Genomic DNA, 26105 nt, shown 5'->3' with positions numbered 1-26105 from the left:
TTCCCTTTAACGAGAAACAATGATTATTAAGGAATTGATGGAATAAAAATGTTAAAAAAAAAAAAAAAAAAAAAAAAAAAAAAAAAAAAAAAAGACGATGCTGTCCACCACAAATTCACATGGTTTGGACACGAATCAGGGACCCATTGCATGGGCGCTTTCCCACTAATCAATAGTGCTTTCTTACTATATTTTAGATTTGCATAAGTTTATAATATTTTTTCGTATTCTTTGTCTTCCGGACCTAAAGGTGGACATTGATAACTGACCGAAATATATTGTCTTTTAATATTTCTTCTTGGAAGTCTGCAAGGTCTCACTACTTTGCTAGATAATTTCAACAGCCTAAATATCACTGTTCTCTTCAAAAGGAATTTTTCAATGAAACTAGTCGGTTCGATCCTATGTACTCAAATAATTTTTCTTCCATTTATGGTAAACATAATGTGTTGAGACAAATCGATTGCTACGGTACACTACGGACGCATCCCTCGCTACTGCTCAGGCCCCCTTACTCCACTTCTGCCTTGTCTTGGTTAGATAGCATTCGTGCTTTGTAGTGACCACACAGAACAGGTTAGTTCGTGTTTTTTACATCGTAGTTATTATGGTGTATTTCCGGACGCAGTATTTACACGCAAAACTGTGAAGTCCTCTTAAAGTAAATGTGCATAGAGGAATTCTTGACTCACTTTTTAAGGTAGTGATAGTGAATTTCCTGATAAATGACAAAATTTTAACGTTTTTTAAGCTTGAAAATAGTGGGCCTAGTCTGCGGCAAAGACTAGTCAATACTCTGAATGGAAACGTATTATACGACTGTTACTTGATCCATCTGTATTACTTCTCCCATTCTAATAAGAATGTTTTGGTTGATTGGTCGAGGTTTAGTGTAGGCATCAGCACCGAGGTTATTTGTCCCCGTCATGATCAGCACGACCACCGTAAATAAAATATAAAGAACAAACATATCAAAATATAACAAAAATACTGCTGCAGATAAAATAATAAATATATAAGAATAACAAATATATAACAATAAATATATGGGATGATAGGAAAACAGTAGAAATAAATGCAGAGATCTTATTAAACGCTTGCAGGGACATGGGTTTAGAAGTAAATGCAGAGAAAACTAAATACATGGAAGTGCGTCGGGACCGTAATACGGCAAATTGTGGAGGCGTTAAAATATTAAATAATGCTTTTGATAAAGTGGATACTTTCAAATATTTACGATCAATATTAACAGACGAAAATCATATTCACGAAGAAATTAAATGTCGACTAAAAGCAGGGAATTCGTGTTACTACTCGGTTCAAAATCTCTTGTCGTCGCGAATTCTGTCGAGGAATTTGAAGCTTAAAATATATAAAACGATAATCATGCCTGTTGTTCTGTATGGTTGCGAAACATGGTCGCTTACTCTGAGGGAAGAACATAGACTGAAAGTATTTGAGAAAGGATCCTGAGAAGAATATTCGGACCCAAGAGGAACGAGAATGGGGAATGGCGGAAGCTTCATAACGAGGAACTACATGGTTTATACGGTTTACCCAACATTGTTAGGGTCGTAAAGTCTAGGAGGCTTAGGTGGGCAGGTCATGTAGCTAGAATGGAAGAAAGTAGAAACGCTTTCAAAGTCTTGACTGGTAGACCCATAGGAAAACGACCATTAGGAAGACCTAGGCGCAGATGGGAGGATAATATTAAGATGGATCTCGCAGAGATAGGAATACAAAGTAGAAACTGGATGCAATTAGCTAAGGATAGAAGTCAGTGGAGAGCTTTTGTGAACGCGGCACTGAACCTCCGGGTTCCATAGGCCATAGAGTTAGTTAGTTTTAGTTAATAACAAATATCACAATAAATAGTAATCGTAATAATAGAGAAAATATATAAACTTAATAATAATAATGACTGATAAAATATACAGGGGATGGACAAGAATACCATTTCATACACGATTTGCGTCTGAATGGTGGGTGACCGGCACATTCTGTGAAATATATAACCTGGCCAATCGAACAGATGGGCCAGTTACAATTCAGCGACCGGTCTGTGCAGGTTATCGTGAATCATGTCTGAGCTGATAGTTTCAGAAAGAACAAATCGTTGGTGCGCGTATGGTGGGAGCTTCCATGACCAACGTAGAGGAAATGCATGTATCAAGAGGCACAGTCTCGAAGATCATGAGCGCCTATGAGTGTTCCGGAAAAAACGCAACAATGAAGCACCAGCGTGGATGCTAGCGTGTGCTGCGTGACAGAGACAGACGCACATTGGGCCATGGCGCCAAAAGTCACAGCTGAGCTGAATACAGTGCTTACAAAACCTATTAGCGTCAAAACAGTCAGAAGAGAACTACACAAGCAGGATATGTAGGGCAGAGCTGCAATTCCCAAACCATTCGTGACTGTTGACCATCCTGATTGCTATATGGATTCTTCCTTTACGTCCGAGTCCTTGGAGTCTTCCTTTACATTGTTTCCAACTGCTAGCCGAGTTTACGTGTGGAGAATGCCAGCACAAATGTATGATACAGACTGTATGTTACCAAGAGTGAAGCATAACGGTAGTTCAGTGGTGATTTTGGAAGCCATATCCTGGTATTCTACCGGACCCATCATCGCTCTGCATAAACATATCACTGTCAAGGACTACGTAACCACTTTGAGTGACAGCTGCATCCCGTGGTGTAAACTTTGCTCCCAGATGGTAATGCCGTGTTTCAAGATGACAGAACCCCTGTTCACACACCTCACATCGTCCACGACTGGTTTAATGAACACGAAGATGAAGTGTCATATATGTCATGGCCTCCACAATCGCCACATCTCAATATCATTGAGGCCTTACGGTCAGTTTCGGAGACCAAGGTCCGAGACTACTGCCCATCACCGTCGTCTCTACAACAACTTGCAGCTGCTTTGGCGGAAGAATGGCACAACATCCCTTTGACAACCATATGCGACTTATTTTTCCCCATTTTCCGTCGTGTGAGCCAACGGTGGTCTAACTCGCTATTAATACAGGTAATGTGCAATTTTTCAGGTGTTTTCATATTGTCCATCCCCTGTATATAATGGTAACAATAGAATTCAAAGATTCGAATTTGAGGCGAACCTTACCACGTGGGCCCACCATCATGCACTCAGTATTCTTTAGGTCGTTTCTCACCATGTTAGATTTCAAAGAAACTGCAGGTGCCTTACCAACAGATGTGGATTTTGTCGTTTTCGGGGAAACAACTGTATCACTGAGTTGGCTGAATTTTTGGTCGGCCATATAAGGTGAATAGCGATGAGCTGGAGTCCGGCAAAAACCACAACTAAAAGAAACACGTGTGGTTGTAGGCGGTTCACTAGTAGATGCGATTGGTGTCTGAATTTTTTGAACTTTTGTCGGGAACAAGACCAGTTTCGACACCGCTAATAGAAACACACGGGATTTTGGGAGATTTACTCCTAGATGCAACTGGGGTCACAATTTCTGGACTTTGATCGGGAATAAGACCGGTTTGGATGAAAACGTCGGACGTCTAGGTTATCAAAGAATTACAAGAAACTACTGCAACAGTAGCAAAGGGCACAAATAGCGAGGAAGCGACGATTAGTATGGGCAGCACAGATCTTCTCAACACTCATTAGCTCTCGAATTAAGTTCCTCACGTTGAAAGGCTAGACAGTCCCGAGACCAAGGACAATGGCACAAAAGGGCTTAGTCGCTGTACAGGGCTCCACACCATGACTACCCTTGTCACAATTCGCACAAAGAGCAGCTCTCGCATTAAACAACGTGTTGGTGTCCCTGAATCATTGACATTTGAAACAACGGGGACTGGGGATATAGGAACGGACCTTACGTTGATAATAACCAGCCTTCACGTAGTTCGGAATTGTAGGCAAACTGAAAGTAAGAATTAGTGATTAAAGTAGCAACGAGTTCACCTGACTTCCTACTTTTGATGCGAACTACCTCTACAACATGTTGGTCAGCCAGCTGTCATTTAATTTCTTCCTCGTTGACGTTTAGGAATTCCCAGCATGGTTATCACACCGCGAGAGACGTTCAGTAGACGATGGGATCCTACAAACACGTTCACTGGTCCAATGTTAGTCAATTTGAGTAGCTTAGCTGTTTGCTTCCTGTCGACCGTTTTCGTCAATACAGTGCCATTCCGTAATTCCTTGATATTGCTAACCTGTCCGGTGTTATAAGCAGGGTTGGCTGGTTTAAACCAAGGTGGTTTAAACCAGCTGGTTTTTTCAAAAAACCCAACTGGTTTAAACCAAAAAACAAAAAAAATGTTCGTAAAAGTGTAAGTGTTTGTAAAATCTTGATGAACACACATTTGTGGGTTATCACGTTTCACTCTCGTGTATTATTCGTATTATATTCAGACCTAAATTCCCCATTCATTACTCAAAAAGATTATAATACAAAAGCAACTTTTTTATGCGTTTATAAATGTTTATTTTGTGATTTTTTTGTAGTTATTATTGTTATGTAATTGCAATCGAAGAAAAATTCTAAATATTGTTTCGTTTTTGTGTGTGTGTGTGGGGGGGGGGGGGGTCATACAGACCCCACGAGAGGCATTTAGTGAAATAAGTATCTTTGGTATCTATTTATGTATAAATGAGTCTGAGCCAAAGTGGACTCAAATAATTCGTATCTTTATTTACTTTTCTTATTGATATGCAGATTAAGTCGGTGTATTTCTTTAATTTGGACCAATAAAAGTCGTTGTTAACTAACTTGATCTAAATTAGTTCTTCTGTACTCCGTAGTACTTTAAAATTGTTCATATGTAATTCTGTGTAATGGTTTCATATGTGCAACTGTTTATCTTTTTGTCCTTCTGAAATGACTCTTGACAGTTATATTAAGAAGCATGTAAAGATCAGTATAACGTATTTTTTATTTTTTTTTTTTTTATCAGGATTCCTTCCTGAGTGAGTCGGCAGACGTATCGCATTTGTGGCCAATTACTCCTGGTTCCGAGTTCAAATGGAGGACAATTTCTCTCGGATGTAACTCGAGAAGCGGTTTTTATTCTGCTTTAAGCTTATGTGACCCCTTCCAGCATAACCCGGTTATTGCATAATAACATCAAGGCTAAACAAACTTATTTCTGTCCATATATGATATGAATATATAGAGCAAATTATTTAAACCATAAAAACCTGGTTTAAACCAAAAAACCGGTTTTTTTGTTTTTTTTTTTAATAAAAACCATGGTTTTTGCCAACCCTGGTTATAAGTAATAACTTTATTAATGAGGAAAGGGGATAAGCCTTTAATAGCACTTGGACGGTTAGCTTTCAGCATTGGCACTATCAGCATCTTTACCTTTGATTATAAGATATTGGACTAAGGCATCACAATACTTGTGTTTTCTACACTATCTATACCTTGAGAGTTTGTCTCGCTCTCATTTGGTTTGGGCTTATGCGACAGGGTAAGCCCAGATCCGATTTTAAGTTTCAGTACCCATAAAAAGTTAGTATTAAACATACATTAAAAAAAAAAAAAAAAAAAAAAAAAAAAAAAAAAAAAAAAAAAAAAAAGTGAATACTGCAGCTTCACACCGGGGCGATTGTGAGAACTTACGCTTCTCCCCTAGCTATACCATAAGCATAGTGACGAACCGACGCGGTCAAGGAAAACGGGGATGCAAGAAAACCATCTCCATGGACAGAATCGAATGTACTCGAAAAAGCAAAACGAAGAACGAAAAAAAAAAAAAAAAAAAAACTAAAAGAAACAACAACCTGTCGAGTAAAAAGATATTTTTTTATGACATTTTGTGCTTCAATTTTTTTTTTTAAAGACGAACACCGGACAACACGAACATCGGGCGCACATAACAGCCGGGCGGGATGCGTGCACGTCCACCTAGATGGAGGGACACGTCCACTTCCCAAGATTCCCACCAACCATTTAGGGCACCACCCTATTCGGTCCTGCTGGGTGCGCATATGCTACACACCTCCGCCCTACGGCCCCCATCCGTCTTCCAAATCATATAGCGAGGTTGGCGTCTAGAGAAAGCAGTCCATACCCGAAGCTTATCCTTGTACTTTGCTCGACCGCAGGTTTTAAATGCCGGGTGATCGGCCCGGCACAACTTCCAACCTAGAGGACCAGTGGCTGACTGCAGTTCCGAAGAACTGGACGATCAGAGAACCACATTCCGACGAGGGGAAGATTGTTTTGATCACAGTTAATTCATACGTTGAGATATTTCCATGCTTCCTTAATGATTCATAGTTTTTTGTATTGTGATTGGTTGGTGAAGTAATATTGGTGTACGATGCTCGTGTGTTTTCACTGTTCGCAAATATTATCAGGTTCTCGGTTCTCACAAATAGTGTTCAGAACACCTGTCTTTGTTGTGACTGGGTCGGAGACGGAAGCTTTCCGGATGTTGTGGAATATTTTATTTTGATTTTTTACGAATTGTTTAAACGTGCATATTTGAATATTGAGAATGTGCTGTTTCAATTATATACTTTTGGAAAAATAACTATGAAAATTAAACCAGGAAAAATTACGTCACTCACTACCGTTTAATATTTTTGTACATTGGTTTTTATACGTCGCGACTTGAAATTAGTCAGTTTTTACTTACCTTTCTTTATTTTCGGCTTTTAATTTTGGTGATTTAATATTAGAAATATAATTAATTTATCACTGTGTCACTATTTACCTAACATTATTCTAGTCACCAATTTTAGGAAATTTATGGGTCAAATGGAGAATTTATTTTGGTTTGTGAGGAAGAGTCAGTGAAAGTCAGGTGAGGGGAATTGTAGTTAAGAAAGTGGTAGTTGTTGTTGGTCGCTTTCGATGATGGAAGCTGCACTGTATGTGGAGGCGGAAGGGATTATTTGGTGGAGAGGTACACTTGTTATGATTTAGTCGATGGAAAAGAGAGTGTAGTAACGGTGTGTATATTTCTACAGGATTGTACAAATTTTCTACTCGAAAACGGAAAATTTTACACACCTCTGTTTTGAAGGCCTAACACAGGGATGCGGGCGGCAAGTGGTTCATTGGTGCGGCCGTTTTTGATATCACTATTATTTCTTTCAAAGGTAAATGATTTCTATTGCGGAATGTGGGGTAGTAATTTTGTTGCTTATTTGCATCCCTGTCCTAACATAAGCTAATATAACCTGATTTGGTTCTTTTCTGAATGGTATTTAGCATCTCCTTCAAATCCACACATAACGTACTTTATGCCATATACTATGTATTGCGCTATCCTCGTTTGTGTGTACCCATCGTCAATGACACGCCTGCTCCCTATGAACGCACCCCGTCGCTTCCGCTCGGGCTTCCTCCTGTGCTCCTCCCTCACTCGATTACATAACATTCGTGCTTTTTAGTGAGAACCTAGCACAATTTTGTTAGTGTCTTTGCACAATATTCCTTATCGCATACGTGCACTTAAGTTTTCCTAATGTGGATGTGCAAAACGAAAGGTTCTGGTTTACTTTTGGCGCACCACATTTTGGAAGACTTAAAGCTTAAATTCAACATTTTCCATAAAAAAACGTACCGTACTTATAAAAAAAACAAATTTCTGCAAGCGATAGAATACAAAGTAATACACCCGTATTTTATGTTTACAATTGTAGGGTTACTAGCATAAAATCATTACAAGTGCTTTACGACAAATAAAATAAGTAAGTACATATGAAAGATGGCTGTATTAGAAACTATTTACTTTTGGCTCACCACTCGAAATAATTATTTAAAAAATTAAAGTTCTTTCACCAATTCTTTCATATTGCTTCCTAAATGATTAGTGCTGGGCGACATGAAAATATCTCACATTAAATAGATGAACTTCAAGGAGTCATCATAAGCAATTGTTGAAAAACCACAATACTTTCACGATTTGCGTATACATACGTCATCTGGAGATTTGCATAAAACCTACACAAAACAATATGGCCACGTGGCCACTAAAAAGAATGAATGCTACATCACCAAAGCAACGTGCGTCCGAAGGCAGCAGGCACGTCAGGGATGGTGCGTGTACGCGTAAGCGAGTGTAGTAAAAACTAATGTTTTGACGATGATACGAGTTTCAATAGCACTAGTCACGGTTTAATGCGAGTAACACTCCACTTGTAAAAATAAAATAATTAAAGCATCAGAACACTGTACAGAAATACACCTACCGGTGGAAAATAGTTTGGTGTTGGTTTACTTTTGGTGTGCCAAAAGTAAACTTGCATGCAAAGGAATGCAAGCCCACACCCTACCGAAGGCTTCAGAACTGATTCTTGAGCCAGAGTCATTTCCAAGTGATTTGGGGGAGAAACTAATACTTTCTTTCAATTTTCTGATAAAAGTTCACACACCTCGTTTTGAAGGCCTAACCGAATCTAATTTAGTACATTTTGGAACTTTTTTCCGATTTTTCGTGTTGTGTGCCGATACAGCACTAATGCCTTGTATTTCTACGAACGCAAATCGTAAAATAATTGTAATTTTTCGACGATTACTTCTGACAGACCCATTGAATTTTATCTGTGGTTTGTGGGGTAATGTTGTCACCGAGTGTAGATCTCCTAGACAGGAAGGAAATTAGCGAAATAATTCTAATTTTTCAATAATTATTTCGAGTGGTGTGCCTAAACTTGACCTATACGTGTGGAAGAACTATTTTTACGTTGAATTGCTACTAATCGTTTTATTACTCTAATTACATTTTGAAAGAAAGTACAATTTTCTTCATCTGCATATAAGCATTTCCATTGAAACGAAGTTATATAATACGCAAGGTATAAAATTTTAATCGAAACTACAGTAGGAACTTTAGCACATATAGATAAGTGGAAAGCAACATCATGACTTTTAACATCTATGATTATGTAACAACCTATTAGTACTATATCAAAATTTAATGTATATTACTTGCATAACTTCTAAGGGCCTTACCTCTTCCAGAAAGCGAGACTTAACAATATTAAGTTGTAGCAATATTCTCCATTCATGACGTGTTATATGCAGGCGAGAGGGTAGAAAGGGATTTTTCGGGCTGAACTTACTGGAGACTGTCCTTAGACAACTCGCCATCCCACTTTATTTCTACCAACTCAATATTTTTCTTCTACACCGCACTAATTTCTTGCACCCGTCGCCATATCCCAACTGCAGAATCAAAGTCGATGTAATAAGTCGAAACTAAGTTCGATAAATCAAAAAAGATTAAACCACATTTTTGAACTAGAAGAATCATCTTCAAAGGTATGACAATTGAAAACTAATTCTAACAATTCAAGGAATCTTGTGCACTCTCATATTTATTAGCACTTTATATTTTATGTTTTCAATGTTTAGGAGATAATATCGTCCTGTAGCGAATAAAAAGAAAATTGTAGTGGCTTTAATTAATTAAATTGCTCATTTCTTTCTTGCTCAAAGTGACAAACCAAAAGAGATGGTTACGCACGTTGTAAACAAAAACACAACGCTTAGCGTCACACGGTACCGGTGGTTCTGTGTTTGAAACAAAAATCATTAACTTTGTTTTACTTTTCGTAAGTTGACCTTTACAGGCAAACAAATCACCGAAATTGTATTCATTGCTGCAAACTAGTAACATAATATTTGTAGTTGTAATCAAGTTGTTAGTGTTATGTAAGTGCAAGGGTGGTGTATTCATGTGTGATTATTAGAAGAGAAGTTCGTAAAAACCAACATATTCAGTAGGTGCATTATGATAGTACGAAATATAAGGAAATGTAATTTGCTAATGAAACATTCTGTAAAACTGAAAGAGTATAATTTCTGTACAAAAAGAACTTCGCTTGTACCAGGTTTGGAAACAGTAACACGGAAAGTGATTCATGAGCGAGACGTTAAGTTATTTGCTGAAATTACAGGTGACACCAATCCAATTCACTTTAATAATACTACTTCGTCATCAGCAATGTTTGCAAAAGCTGTCGTTCATGGTGCATTGCTTAATGGACTTGTATCCGGAGTAATAGGAACTATTCTGCCTGGCCCAGGAACCATAGTAGTGTCTCAAGATTTAAAATTTCCTAAACCATGTTTCGTCGGAGAGGAGGTTGTGACAACAGTTAAAATAACATCTGTCAGAAAGTTTATTACATGTTCTTTTAGTTGTTGCGTAGAGGCAGAAAATAAAACAGTTCTTGAGGGATCAGCGAAACTCTTACTACCTGATACTTGATACAGAACGTGTGTATCGAGGGACAAAATAAAAAGTTAGAGAATATACGATTTAAAGCACGAAGAGAACTTCTGTATTCTAAAATACAGTTTTATTTTTTTATTTTTATTTTTTTTTTTTTCGTGTGAATGAAGAAAATGGCATTCCCGTGAGCACTTACATAGGGCATTCAATATTGGTCTCGGTGCAGTTTTGGAAGATTTTTTTTTTCAACTTAAATGACTAATCTGTTAATTCACAAAGTAAGAGTAATGGGACAATGTTTAGCAGGAGCGGTCCAGCTAATTTTTTCTACAAAAGCTACAATTTCGGTAGTTTCTGTTCACATTAGGTTAGTTTAGGTTTTGTTATAGTTTGTTTATGTTAGTGTAGAGGTCCAGCATAATTTTCGAAAAAAAAAAAATAGTTTCTCTTATTTCTATTATTATTAGGTTTGATTTGCGTAGGTTAGGTTAGGTCTAAATACTTGCATCTTCCGTTTCTCTTGTAAATTTTGCATTTTTTTTACGTACTTCTGGATCCCTTTTGCAAAACATTTACCAAAGTGTAGTTCATTATTATGGAATTTTTAAATTAGCCCCTACTCACCTCCGAGCACAGGTTGGTGCATTTTCTAAACACTGTTCTTCCTTTACACGCTTATCCACTGTGGTTGACATACTTCTTCCTAACGTACGAACTCTCTGACGATGAAGCGCTCCAACTTCGCCTTGCACTGATCCGAAATGGATATGATGCTAAATTTGTTGAGAATTTTTTTTTGTCCACATTAAAATAATATATATAAATTAACGATGCTGGTGCAAAATAGACTATGATAAAAATTATTGTTAATCTTCAGCAGATGGCGGCCCCAGATAAGACACATATGAACCTGTTTTCAATGTTGTATTACTACTTTCCTGTTGTTATTTTAGCATACCTCTCCTACAATTACGCTTGTTTTGTTTCCGGTGTTTATTTTTCACTATTAATCATAAATCTTTCTTATTTCTATGCTTTCTTTGCTCTTTCCCACGTCCGTGAGCATTTATATATAGTATTACAGCGCAAAATGTGTACCCTCCAACTGTTAAGTGTTGCAAATTATGTATTATTCAGAAATTACTAAAAACAACTTTACAGTATTACGTAAATAAACCTCTAGAGGTAGTTTCGGAATAGTGCTCCCTATAAAACACGTCCTAGGATATTAAGACATATTAAACTCATACAAAAATATTTCTTTCCTGCGTGCTGTTCCGTTCTGTGAAGTAATAGTTATATTCATGAAAATGCATTTCTTCTAGTTCTCTCCTCTAACTAAATGAGGCGCTCCATTACTACTTTGTAAATTGAGTATAAATACAGCATGGAAATATGGCATAAAAATATGTTTAAAATACGAACCAACTTGTGCTAGGTAGGCACTAAAAAGCGTGAATGCTATGTAACCGAATTAGCGCAACTGCACAGCAAGGGGGCACGAACGGTAACGAAGATGTGCGTTCATAGAGAGCAGGCGCGTCAGCGATAGTGGCTATGCACATTAACGAGGATAGTGAAACAACTATATGGTATAAAGTATATGCTGCACAGCTTCGCGACAATTGTACGATCACTCTATACACTATCTTGACCTAGCACTTCACTTTATGTCTTTCTTAAAGAGTACTATGGAGAAGAGCATGCTTTCCATTCGTATTTCTGCCTCAATATTACATATGAGATCCCGATGTGTTTTCATTACTTGTGCAATCCTATTGTGAAATCATTCATTACTTGTGCAATCCTATTGTGAAATCATTCATTACTTGTGCAATCCTATTGTGAAATCATTCATTACTTGTGCAATCCTATTGTGAAATCATTCATTACTTGTGCAATCCTATTGTGAAATCATTCATTACTTGTGCAATCCTATTGTGAAATCATTCATTACTTGTGCAATCTTATTGTGAAATCATTCATTACTTGTGCAATCCTATTGTGAAATCATTCATTACTTGTGCAATCCTATTGTGAAATCATTCATTACTTGTGCAATCCTAATGTGAAATCATTCATTACTTGTGCAATCCTATTGTGAAATCATTCATTACTTGTGCAATCCTATTGTGAAATCATTCATTACTTGTGCAATCCTAATGTGAAATCAAGTACCGTACTTCTTCCTTGGATTTTACTAATTTACGCCCCCCCCCCCCTCTCCAAGTTCCACACGCTCATTAAATGGAGCAGCACCCAAAATGTTGCCCCATTTTAATATACTCAGTTCAGATTGAACTACTCTCTTATTAGTTTCCGCTGTACATTTCTGTATTTTCCTCCATTACAGTAGCATATACGTCCTATGTTAGTTAATGAGACAGCGGATTTGAAATACTGTCATATTGTGCTCTATTGCTTGTTTGCGTAATATCATATCAATCCGCGAATTCATATAGTCCAGAATTTAACTGTTTTTCTCCTTAATTAATTACCCTACGATGATGTTCGTCTGATTCTCTCCATTTCTCCGTAAATTTTGTATTTTAATGCCTTTATCTGCGGCAGTTAACCCAAATGGTGTTTTTAGAGTTAAAATGAATGAGTGCATAATGAAAGAGGATTGTCTAGAATAATTTAACTTCATTGTCAGAGCATTTCTGTAGGTACCGGGAAACCGGTAGGCTATTTTGTTAATAAGTGTAATGGTATTAATGTCAAACCATTAGAAGGGCTATAACTAATATAAAATGATAGTGAAAAGACGGTAATGTAGCATAAGAATTTCCACCAGCAGAGTATTTCTATACGGTGTAAGAAACCTGTATTTTAGAGGAGTTTAGAGTTACTTAGTGTCAGACTATTACAAGCACTCTAATCTATTGGATTTTATTCAGTATTAAGTATTGTTTGCACTATCCTTGTTTATGCGCACATCCTCTGTCGCTGATGCGCCTGCTTCCCATGGATGTACCCTTGCGTACACGCAGAGGTCCCGTGCTGCACTTCTGCCCTGACTTGGTTGGATACCATTCTCACTTTTAGATGGTCACCTAGCCCAAGTAGGTTTGTGCATTTTGCACAGTGGTTTTTATGGCGGACGTCAGAACCCGTATTTGTATCCGTGAGGGGAAGTACATCAGTTCACACGCATATCTGTACGCAATGATTTGAGCATGCGCCACGGTAATAACAGTCCAGAACGACTTAGGAAGTCTTTGGTAGCAAGAAATGAATTTTTTTTAATATGACGAACTATTCTGTATTTGCACTAAGTTAATAAGAAATAAAGTTTATTGTACCTTTCTCAGCGTATTATTTGTAATTCTATATGGTCAATAATTTTCAGCATCACTAATTCCTGATGCTGTCTTCTGTATACACTAACTTAGAACTTACTAAACATGCTGCTGCGTAGATTTACATTCCATATTTCTTCTCTCTTCCATAAGTTTAGAAAATACTCTTCATTCCTGCTAAAGTCCTGTTCTGGATTTAGAACTAGCGTACCTCACTGGGCGATCTTCACTTAGCTGAAGAGAGGATATTGCAAAATGACTGTCCAACATGAATGATCTGATGAAATATGGATTTGGGACTATTCATCCTATACATGAAAATTAACAATATTAATTTTGTAAATTTTAATGAAGTACTCAATTTTATTATTATTATTTTCAATACTACTCGCCATCATGGTTTAGTATCATACCTCGATGTAATTCGTAAGGGAAACGAGTATTGTGTTTTGAATTAACAATAACTACCTCTGTACCTGGTTACGAATTTCCTGATTATTTGTGCCTAATATGGGTCAACACAGATCTTCCTTCAACACTAATTCTGATTATGGAACTTGATTTTTTACATAATCATTGTCAAACGTTGTTCCTCTGGAAAAATAAATTAATAAATAAACACTAATAACACTGTTCAACAACGAAAATGTAAATTGAACAAAATCAGCTAATTCATATTGATTTTGTGGTGCTGATCACGAATTTGAAAGTTATTTTCGAATATTAGCTCTACTTTTCGTTTTAAAGGCATGCCTAATAATAACGCTTTAAAAATAAATATATTCGCTTCGTTTGGGGTAAAATGTTACACTGATCTGGCAACGCTGGAGAAACTATATGAACGCTTGGTTTCATTGTGTTCCTTATCTCAGTGGTGTTCTGCTATTGTTAGAAAAGACAGGTTTAGTGCAGTTATCAGCGTTTTGGGTGTGACGTTTGTGTAGTGCAGGACATACAACTACAAGTACGCATAAATACTGGTATTTCGAATGTATATTTTTAAATATTTGTCGGAACTATTTGGATTAATTGGATTAATGGGAAGGGGCGCTCAATGCCTTTTGCAGTGCCCATGATTTGGAGGGAGCCAAGCGACCACATCAGAGACTGTTATTTTTGTATGGTTCCTTCCGTTAAGGGAATTTCCACGAAGAAGAAGCGGGCCTTGATCTATCCTAACATTCCTTCTGCAATGCGTCCTGTTCCTGACCCATCTAAAGAATATGGTCTTTTTTCTGATGATGATCAAGAAGTTGAAACTCCTGAATCAAGTACTTCGAAGGACCCTACGTTTGTTGTAGAAGAACCTCCATGTGAACCACATAGACTTACTCAAGAGGAACTAAGTGATCTAATCAGAGACTTGGACCTCTCGAAAAGCAAAGCCGAAATTTTAGCGTCACGCTTAAAGCAATGGAATTTATTACAGGAAAAATAAATATTTCAGTGTATCGGAATAGGGAGATGTTCACTTCATTTTTTACTATGGAAGACACACTTGTAGCATGTACAGATGTAAATGGTCTCATGAGGGCACTTAAAATTAATTACGAACCTACGGAGTGGAGGCTCTTTATAGATTCGTCCAAGGTGAGTTTAAAGGCAGTGCTTTTACATATTGGAAATGAACTTCCTTCTATTCCTGTAGGTTGTGCAGTTCATATGAAGGAATCTTATGAAAACTTGAAACGTTTACTTCAAGCCATTAAATATTACGATTTTCAGTGGCTCATTTGTGGTGAAGTTAAAGTAATAGCACTTTTGTAGGTATGCAGTTAGGGTATACAAAGTATTGTTGCTTTATATGTGAATGGGACAGTAGAGATCGTGGATCTCATTACCGCAAAAGTGATTGGAGTACCAGAGAAACTCTTCAGCCTGGAGTGAAAAATGTGCAGCATGAACCACTGCTAGATCGTAACCGAATTTTGCTTCCCCCTCTACATATTAAATTAGGTCTTATGAAAAGTTTTGTTAAGAGCATGAACCAAGAGGATGAGGCCTATAAGTACCTAAGAGGATAATTCCCTCGATTAAGTGATTCCCAAAGTTAAAGAGGGTGTTTTCATAGGGCCACAGATTAGGCAACTATTCAAAGATCACAAGTTCGACGAAATTCTCCAAGGTGAGGAGAAAGCTGTGTGGGAAAGCTTGAAGAGTGTTTGTTCACAGTTCTTGGGAAGACACCGAGCAACAAATTACAAACAACTGGTAGCAAAGTTGTTATTGTGCTACGAAAATCTTGGTTGCAATATGTCTCTGAAACTCCACTTTCTTCATTCACATCTAGACTTCTTTCCCGAAGATTGTGGAGCGTTCGAGTGACGAACATGGTGAGCGTTTCCATCAACATATTGCAGCGATGGAGAAGAGATATGAGGGAAAGTGGAGTTCTAACATATTGGCCGACTACTGTTGGACTATTGCAAGGGATGTTCTAGATGTAACCTACAAAAGGCAAGCCAAGCGAAGGCGCTTAAAATAAAATAAACATAATCCTGTACAGAAACTTTTGTCTACATTGCAGGGTAGTTCTTGCACTAAAAGGTATTTGTACATATTTTTCATGTTTTGATGTTAATACTGATTTTTATTACGGAATTGTTAATGTTTAACTTGACCACGGTTACTTTATTTTCTGTATCGCTGTGAAGCTGGTATTTGTGCAATTTTGAAAAAGGAAGTACAAGGGTATAGAAAGCTATAGGTTAGGGTACTTCTTAACTCCCCAGCTTATCACATCACAGTGAAATAGATAAAAAAAAGGTGAAATGTAGGTTTTTACAAGGATTTTGCTTAAATGTTCTATAAATATTAATACATTTGTATATATACAGCTACTGTTGTACAAGGGCGGTTTTTTTCACAACCTGAGCTAAGAATTTTTTTTATTATTATCATTTCCTTTCATATTATGCTTAAATTAATGTAAAAATCGCAATTTCAAAGAATTTACATTCTTTCGATCAAAATTTGTTGAACAGTATAATCAGGAAATTCATCACCGGATACAGAGGTTTTATTCACTTGATATGTATTCTATGGGTCCATCAGTATATATTTAGATTGGTTGTGAGCCAAGGCAACCTTGCTTACATTTGAAACTGCGTTGTTAACTTGATTCCATCTCAAGAGATATAAAAATTTTCAAAATGTGCAAAATATTTCCCACATGATTTTGCGATATTGTTTAATCGTTTGATAAGTATCCTATGGCATCCATCAGCGAAATGGATCTGTGTTTCGTCATGCAGTCCTGCGTCCCTCCAGCTGATACTTCTTTTCCAAAGCATTTGGTTTTATGAATGATAAAAGAACTTTTCTTGTAATAAATGAGCAAATAGAATTGTAATTGATGAATAATATTAAAATAAAAGAAGATAAAACAGAACTTGGGTTTCAAATTACTCGTCCAATAGTTTAGCATTTCACGGTTGTGCTGTGAAGGTTCAAGGAGACTGATAATTAATGAAAAGTAATGATTACATGATTATTGGTGGAATGAAAATGCGAGAACCCCGAAAACCGCACATAGACGACGTCCTCCACAAACTCACATAGTCTAGGGACTCCATACATCAGAAGTGGGCACTCTATTATTGAAGCTCTTGAACAGAAAAACAAGTTATATAAGAGGAATATCAACACATTTTTATTTTGTACTAATACACAATAACACACTGAGCAAAGCTATGTGATAATATGTAAAAAAAAAAAAAAAAAAAAAAAAAAAAAAAACAGTATCACGTAACGGTTTCAACACAATAACTGTGTCTTCATCAGACTTCCACTCCTTCTCTGATGAAGACACAGTTATTGTGTTGAAACCGTTACGTGATACTGTTTTTCTACATATTATCACATAGCCTTGCTCAGTGTGTTATTGTGTATTAGTACAAAATGGAAACAAGGCCTGATAGAATAGTTGTTTTTATTTTATATGATGTGAACCGTACATACTCTATACTACCTATAAATACTTATTAATAACTTTGACATGAATTAACTAGTTTGAATAAGATTTTCGGTTGAATTTAGAGAGTTGTTCTTTTAAAGTTCTTGGCAAGACAACGCGTAGAGAGATGTGTAGTTTTAGTGGTTCCTGTATTGATACGGTTAACACCCGTCCCGATTTCGGAGTAAGTGTTCCGACGTGGCTCTGATGTACAGTCCGCAGAAAAAAACTGCAACATATGCATGTAAGTTTATTGTGAAACGACGAAGTCTTTTGTTCTAAAAAAAAAAAAAAGTGTGCAGGGGAGGACGTCGAGGTTTCTCTGGCGTGATTCTTGCCACTTAGACGTTACGTTGATTCCCTGGGCTGTTAGGAGTAGTTGCGGACTGTATAAAAGGTGTTTAAATTTAATCTCATCAGACGTGAGGTGCTATGCCGTGAAGATGAATGAACTTTCCGCAGAACTGTGCTACATTGTATGATTTTATTTCGATAAAGTCGCAAATGCTACGCAGGCTCGTGAAGAAATTAGTGTATTGCGCTGTGAGAAAGATACGTTATCAAAAGCGAAAAGATAGTTATGGAAATTCAATGTTCAAGATGCTCTTCATAGGGGCGACCAAAGCAAAAGTGGATGGTATTCTGAGAAAAGTTAAGCAAGGTCGGCATAAAAACAGTCATAACATCAACGATCTGAACATCCATAACCAAATAGTGCTAAACCATTTGGACGTAAACTTGCCCAGAAAAAGAAGCTTGGCGTTTGGGTGCCACATGAGCTAAACTACAACATACACCCGGTCGAATTTCTATATGTGAATCTCTATTTTTTTTAAAAAAAGAAAGCTCCGCAGTGTGTGTGGCAAAGCCCACACTGACGCCCAGGAAGGTTATGCTGTGCGTTTGGTAAGATTGGATGGGCATCATGCATCACAAACTGCTGTCAACGGGCAGAACGATAGATCCAAACTTGTATTGTTGACAATGAGCGCAAGTGCACCTAGCAATTCAAAATAAACAGCCGGATATGTTTTCTTTCTGGTCAAAAATGATATCATATACCACATTAACAACACCAGACACCATACATCTTTAACGGCAACAGAAATTGAGAAAACTTGGTTGGGACATTTTAATGTAATTATCATATAGTCCGGACTTGGTACCGTCAGACTATAATTTGTTTCGGTCTCTGCAGAACTCCGCCAGTGGTGTTAATTTCAAAAGAAACCTGTGTGTCACCATTTCTGACCAGAAAACACAGTTCTGTAACAATGGGATGATAATGTTGCCCGAAAAATGGCAGGTGGTTGAACAAAATTATGCATGTCGTTTCATAATGTTTTTTGCGAATTACAATTAGTGCATTCTCAATTTGGACTCTCCAAAGGTTAAATACTGTCTAGATGATATGATATATGGCTTATAATTTAAATTGGCTCACTTTTCTTTTATCAATTAGATAAATACTGGCGTCAATTAGCCGCTTCGCTGGGTTAAAAGAAATAAAATACTAATATATTCCGTTAGTCACTTTTTACTATTACTGAAGTGCTCTGTGATAGACGATGATTTTTGTCTTGCATTCTTCAACTAGAACATTCGGAATTTCAACTCGAGACATTGCCATATAAAGTTAGCCTTGTGAAAGTAATGGGTTCTCTCCTTGCTTCAAGTTGCAGGGCTGAATTTAGATTTAAACGGCATCGGAAGTGTCACTGTTCATCTCAACAACCCCGAAAACTATGGATTCGACACTAATATCGGTCATTTTCGATCATTTTTAAGTATCTCCCCCTCCCCTTCCCCTAAGTTTTATCGTCAAAGTGAAAAGATAAAAGCCATCCCAGGCCTGAACATCATCTATGTTGAAAATTTGATCGCGATCGATCGGGTGGTCGAAGATTTATGAAGTCACATAGTCACTTTCATGTATATATATATATATATATATATATATATATATATATATATATATATATATATATATATATATATATATATATATATATATATATATATATATATACAGGGGTTGGGCAAAAAAATTAAAACGTTTGCAAAAGTGTAAAAACCATACCTAGTATGGTGTGGGGCCTCCTTTTGCGTCCAAAACAGCTTGGATCCCACGTGGAATGGACGTATACAGCTCTTGAATCGTGGTGTGTGGAAAAAAATTAAATGAAATCTTTAAGTTTTACGTCCCACGGCTATGCCGGTTAGGCTAAAGGAGACGGTGATTATGAGAGATGAGTGAAATGGTGGAATGAAGAAAGCGGGAGAACCCCGAGAAAACCCACGAGCACGGTGTTTGTCCACCACAAAGTCCACACGGCGCGAGCTGGGATCGAACCAGGGACCCCAAGCACCGGAGGTGAACGCTCTACCACTGAGCCACCGCGCCCCCCGTGGTGTGTGGAATTTTGTACCAATGTTCCTCCAAAACATGCTCCAGTTCTGTAAGGGATGCTGGTGGAGGGTGAAACCGAATACGCCTTTCTAACTCAGACCACAATGGCTCAATGATGTTCAGATCTGGTGGTTGTGGGACCCATGCTCCTCAAACCATGATTTCACCATTTTTGCAGCGTGACAGGGTGCCAAATCATCTTGGTAGATACCATCAACATGAGGGAACAATATTTGGGTCATGGGTAGAACCTGGTCCTCAAAATGGCCCCATACGCCTTAGCATTCATCATTCCATGCAGGGCTATGATGGGACCTGTAGAAAACCACGATATCACTGCCCATACAGTAACAGAACCACGCCCAAGCTTTACAGTTGGGAGCAGACAATCTGTATCATAAGCCTGCGACGGTGTTCTCCATACGTAAACACAACCGGTTGTTGGAAACAAGTGAAGATCGATTCATCGGACTACATTACGTGTTTCCACTGCTTATGAGTCCACGCCTTGTGGTCCTTGCACCACTGGATACGCCTCTTCGCATTTACTGCTGTGACCAGGAGTTTGGCGATAGCGGCTCTGTCATGAATTTTCATTTTATGAAGTTCCCGTCGCACTGTTTTCGATGAAACCGGGTTCTGTAGGCCGGAATTGAGTTCAGACGTAATTTTCATTGCAGTGGTCTTTTTAGTTGCTACAATCCGTTTTAATGCCCTCCGGTCCCTATCTGACAGGATTGTCTTTCGACCACTGTTGTTCTTTGCAGACGTCGTTTGTCCATGAAGTGTGTATGCCCTCGTGACATTGGAAACAGTGCCTTTCGATACCCCCACAATGGTCGCCACTGTTGCCACTGAAGCTCCAACCAGAGGGGTACCAACGATCATGCCTCTTTGGAAGTCAGCCAGGTCGCCCATTTTATCACACCACAACACTCACAGGTGAACTGGTTACTGCTGACGGAAGAGGAAGGTCCACATGACACATTGAAAACAAAAAACGATCGGCAACCGCAACACGTGTTGTACAGTGGAGGGCCAAACTTACGTATCCTGTATGAAGTGCTTTAGATTTTTTTGTCTATCCCATATATACAGATTAACTCATTCTTCACTAGAAAGATTTATATTATATTATAATGGAAGTGGGACTGGTGGTACGTTCGCCCCCATTAGCTGCATGAAATATCCCTACATTTTGCTTTTGAAAGACGGCAACCTTATTGTACGAAGGTGATATTCTACTGAAACATTTTTATTATTACCATTAAAATTACACCCGAATTAACAACTATGCTTGTTAATCTTGGCAAAATATACCAGACCTGAAGACTATTGATCTAAATATAAGGCTCTTCTTCCTTAGTGCAATGAAAATATACACGTAATTGAGTGTTAGCTAATCAAGTTCCACAATAGGCAGCTACTAGGGCGCGAATCGGAACCGTGTGTCGTTTCCTGTACGTTCGCTCATTGTTCCAACTTGCTGTCCATGATGAAATCGTAGTGGTCAGAATAGCACTAGCTGCACAGTTCCCAATGTACACAGGACGTTGTGTCTTGGCACACTGACTCAAGGTCGCTGCTTCCTTTGCCTGTGCGAGCAGCCTTTCGCTGCCTTCTGTTGGCGTATTACAGAACTAGTCTCGAAACTTTTTGATACCACCTCGTATTACAACACAATTATATATATAATTAAACCCCTAGGACTTCAATTGGCAAGAATGTAAGTTTAAATGATTTTTATCTTTATTGCACAAACTTAAGTTAGACAGCCCAATGTTAAATTTATAATGCCATACAATTACGAGCATCCTCATTCCTTTAACTTCTGCATATCTTACCAATTTCACTTTCGTTATACAGTTTTTTTTTTTTGTTTGTTTGTTTGTTTTGTTTTGTTTCAAGATTTACTAGATATTTTGATGAATCAATTCACAACGTAAGCATAGGACTGTACAGTTTATTTAATTTTTAGTACAAGAAAAATAGTATAATAGACCCTTAAGTACACACATCAATAACAATAATAATAATAATAATAATACAAGATGCACTTTGAACTTTAGTTCTGATTCAACAGTGTTTCAGAACGCGGTAACGTTCCACTCATCAACGTGCACCATTAGAACAGATTAAAGAATGAAAAAAAAAAAACTATAGAAAAATTACTCTGGAGTATTGTTTACCACATCTTGATTTGGAAAATCTGAATGAACATAGAATACGGCAATGTCCGAAGTATTTTATATCCCAGTTGAAATTAGATCACTTATAAGTCACAAATAAGATGACAAAAGATTACATTAACACAACTGAATCAACATGTAAAATATCTGAGATTTGAGATTCTTGCTTAAATAAAAGTTACGTATATATATACATACATACATACACATCGATTATGTCTAATCTTTTTTTTCTTTTTCTTAAATTTATGCAAAGTAAAATCAAAACGTATTGTACAGAATAAAACAAACAAGATTTTGAACGCTCTTTCTTTTCTTTTTTTACCGCTACATGTTTGGCACACCAAATGTACATTCAGTTTCCTTCGCACTTATTTACAGAATATAATTACTTCCACTAATTGATTTACAAAATCGTTGCCTTTAATATACTAATATATTTGAATTGTTATATATATAAGTTCAATATTTTGCTAAGCTTACATTTTTGCTTTCCAGTAAATTTTTGTCTAATCTGAATTCTTGAAGAAAAAGTGCTAATAAAACTCCAACTGACCAAAGCCGTCTATGTAACATAGCCTTCCTCAGACACATTATCATAATTGTGTCATATCATAATCATTGATAATGTGTCTGAGGAAGGCTATGTTACATAGCCGAAGCTGTAAAACAGATATATACTATTAATATATATAGCTGGAATGAATAATGTACAAGAAAACGTGGTTGTTTTGTAAACATAACATATGTTACGTATTAGTACGCACTTTGTTGTGTTGATAGTCCATGTCGCTAACCATTCCACAATTTCCTTTGAACTTTTCTTAAGTAACTATGTCTAAACCTTCGCAATCTAACTTAAATGTATAAATAAAACAAATAATTTAAAAGAATTCATAAACAATTAGGTAAAATCAGGAACATGATGGCTTACTAGTACAGCATTTGCTTTTGGTCCGTAAGGTCTCTCTGGTTTGATCACATGTCATGTTGCCTTGTGAACGGATAACACTAATCCGTTTTTCCACTTTCTCATTATGCTAATTATTCGACTCATTTACATATAAAGGGTGTTTCAAAACAAGACCGACAAAGTTTGAGAGGTGATTCCTGATACCAACATAAGATAAAAAGTATAGACCAAGCTAGGTGCAAAAATCCATCAATTCGGAGTTATAGGCTGCTAAAAACATGAAAAAATGAACTTGGAAGGTTCATAGCTCCAATACTATGGGACTTCCCATAGTTGGGTCAAGACTTTACTTAGGAAGTAGTATGTGCCCTATCCAAATATCCATGTTTCAACAATTCTTATAGAGGTAGTTTGTGAGCACTTCATATACCCGTGCCCAAACTCCCTCTACAAAAATTGTTGCGTGAGCACCGCATGATTCTGAAACATATATTTTTGGATAGCACACGTATAAGTTCCTATGTAAAGTCTTGACCTGACAGCGGTAGGTCCCATAGTATTGGAGCTATGGACCTTTAAATTTCATTGTTTCATGTTTTCAACAGTCTATAACTCCGAAATAACGGATTTCTGCACCCAGGTTGGCCTATACTTTTTGTCTTAAGTTGATGTCACGAATTACCTCCCAAACGTTTTTGGTGTTGTTTTGGAACATGCTGTATAATTCTTCTTGAACCTACACAACCAAGGGACGTTAATTTGATTTTATCTCTGTAATTAAAATCCAGTACACAGTTTATTAATGTAGTTCTATTTTCATGATTGATGACTATGACCTGAGACTTAACAATGGCGCAGTTGGTTGGGTACACTACACTTGAAATTTCGGCTAGAACAAGTAATTTAAAATGTCAACAATACTTGTCTAAACTAACTGGAAACTATACAACATGTCCAGCTAATCATAAGAATCTATGCATTCAAACATATATTTATGTAGTATCTATCACATATTCCAAGTATTATTTACCTGATTTTTTGGGGTGTATCTTCTAACTATTGATTTCTGGACTTTTCGATACATGATCGCGAAACTTGGTTTTACTAATATACTTAGGGTACAGTATGGAGCCACTTCATTTAAATAATTATCTATAAACTAATCTAATTCCTTTTCCTAAGAAACTTGGCTTGAGATCGTTGTGAAAGGCCAAGTTTTAATAGGTGTGGACGAAATTATCGCTACAAAAAACAGACCCAAAATTACAAGTAGTTATATTGATGATTAGATAATCACGTCTTTAGCTTTCAACTATCAATCACATATAAATGCAAAGCTGTTTATTGAATTCACACCTAGGGAGAATATTATGTAAAGAAAATCAGTTGGTTACCCTTTTCTGGTTATTTTCTTATACGATAGCCATCACGTTGTTTTATTTCTTTCATAAGTAATTCTTTACTACTATTTCTGCAAATATGTTCCTTCAAACATTCTTCTTCTTGTTCACCTAAGTTGGTGACAACATTGAAATTTTAAAACTTTCTTCTCACTTGGGAAAGCTGTTTTATACTTTGATAAAACAGCTCTTCCAAGCGAGAGAAAAGTTTGTCAAACAGTAACACAGAAAATATGCACAAACGTACTTAAAGATCGTAAGAAACACTTCCTTATATTTTTAAAGCTCTGCATGTTGCTTATTTTACGTTTGGAACTGGGCATAATTTAAATAAAAATAAAATCGGGCTAAAGCACCCACTTATTGCATTACTACTAATCTGTCAACAATATATTATTTCCTTTACCACACATTATCCAATAGTGTGCATCAGTGTGCGAATTGAAAAATTTTCCCAGGGGGGGATGAATTTCACCCATATGCGCACCCAGTCCTTCCCCCATATATATATATATATATATATATATATATATATATATATATATATATATATATATATATATATATATATACTAACAAGTACAAAACAGTTGAGATGTGAGATCTTTCATAAATTTTCACTCAAGTAATATTTAGGTTAGCTACGCAAAATAGACCTACTTATCTTTATGTCCACTTAAAAATACTCCAGAGGGGGAAAAAGTTATCCCTGCCAGTGATAAAATTTTTCTTCTCCAGAGTGGGAAAGATTTTTGTCAGGGGGAGAAATCCCTGGCATCCCCCCCGCCAATTCGCACCCTGGTGTGCATACTGAAGATGATGATATAGTACGATTACAAACTAAACCAGCTTTTCTTATCATAGGTGAAACTGTCAAATGATCAGAGCCACGCGCAGACTGTCAAATTTTGCAGGCACTTCAAATGATCAATCCATTGTCCTCAGGAGGTATAAGAAGACTGATCCAGTTCTTCAGATTGATCTTGACCTTCAAGCAAAAAAAAGTTGGCTTTGTTTGTGTGCAAACTATATATTGCTGATAGTAATAATAAGTGTGTGCTTCGGTCAGATTTTATTTATTTTTATTTTTTAAACTTTAAAAACTCACTTCCATGTTCACTGAAGACATATATTTGTATATAATCATCTGCATATTTCTACGACAAATCAATCTTGTTCTTCTAAGAGCAACAAATTACGAATTTTACGTGTTTCTATTTGTATTATATATTTATCCAAGCGTCAATTACCCGCTTCGCTGGGTTAAAATAAGAAAAAATAGTAATATGTTCCGTTATTCAATCACTTTTTATTACTGCAGCGTTTTCTGATAGACAATGTTTTTTGTCTTGATTCTTCAAACAGAACATATACATTTTCGGGATTTCCAACTCAAGGCACTGCCACAAAGCCTGGCCGTGTGAGAAGCACGAGGTTATCTTCCCCTTCTCCAAGTTGCGGGGCTGAATCTGGATTTAAACGGCATCGGAAGTGTCACTGTTCATCTCAGCGAATCTGAAAACTACGGATTCCACACTAATATCGGTCATTTTCCATCATTCATCTATCTATCTATCTATCTATATATTATCTATCTATCTATATATATATATATATATCCCTTTCCCCACTCCCATAAGTTGCACCATCAAAGTGAAAGTATAATATCCACCTCAGGCTCAAACTTAATCTATATTGAAAATTTGATCGAGATCGGTCGGGTGGTTCAAGAGTTATTAAATCACAATC

At 36.9% G+C, this 26105-nt stretch overlaps 2 protein-coding genes and 1 long non-coding RNA gene across 3 annotated transcripts in view; 1 reads left to right on the top strand and 2 right to left on the bottom strand.

The window, feature by feature from the left end:
* The window catches only part of LOC145690071 (uncharacterized), a 31063-nt gene extending 21854 nt beyond the window's left edge, over nt 1-9209 (bottom strand). Inside the window, exon 1 of the mRNA XM_081764588.1 lies at nt 8963-9209. Coding sequence (XP_081620714.1) covers nt 8963-9100 — 138 coding nt within the window. The 5' untranslated portion in view covers nt 9101-9209. The remainder of the gene's footprint in view (nt 1-8962) is intronic.
* A 534-nt stretch (nt 9210-9743) lies between these two features.
* LOC145689182 (hydroxyacyl-thioester dehydratase type 2, mitochondrial-like) lies at nt 9744-10223 on the top strand. Its single transcript, XM_081763314.1, has one exon. The coding sequence runs from the start codon at nt 9744-9746 to the stop codon at nt 10221-10223; it is 480 nt and encodes a 159-aa protein (XP_081619440.1).
* Nucleotides 10224-21797: 11574 nt separating this feature from the next.
* On the bottom strand, nt 21798-26105 carry LOC145690070 (uncharacterized). The gene is made up of 2 exons (XR_014132167.1): nt 22701-26105; nt 21798-22622 (listed from the first exon to the last, which is right to left on the bottom strand). It is a non-coding gene; the product is annotated as an uncharacterized LOC145690070 (long non-coding RNA).

The sequence above is a fragment of the Thermobia domestica genome, chromosome 7, assembly GCF_964235325.1.
Source record: "Thermobia domestica chromosome 7, izTheDome1.hap1.1, whole genome shotgun sequence".
In the NCBI taxonomy this organism is placed as follows: domain Eukaryota; kingdom Metazoa; phylum Arthropoda; class Insecta; order Zygentoma; family Lepismatidae; genus Thermobia; species Thermobia domestica.
This window is presented reverse-complemented; position numbering and strand designations above follow the sequence as displayed.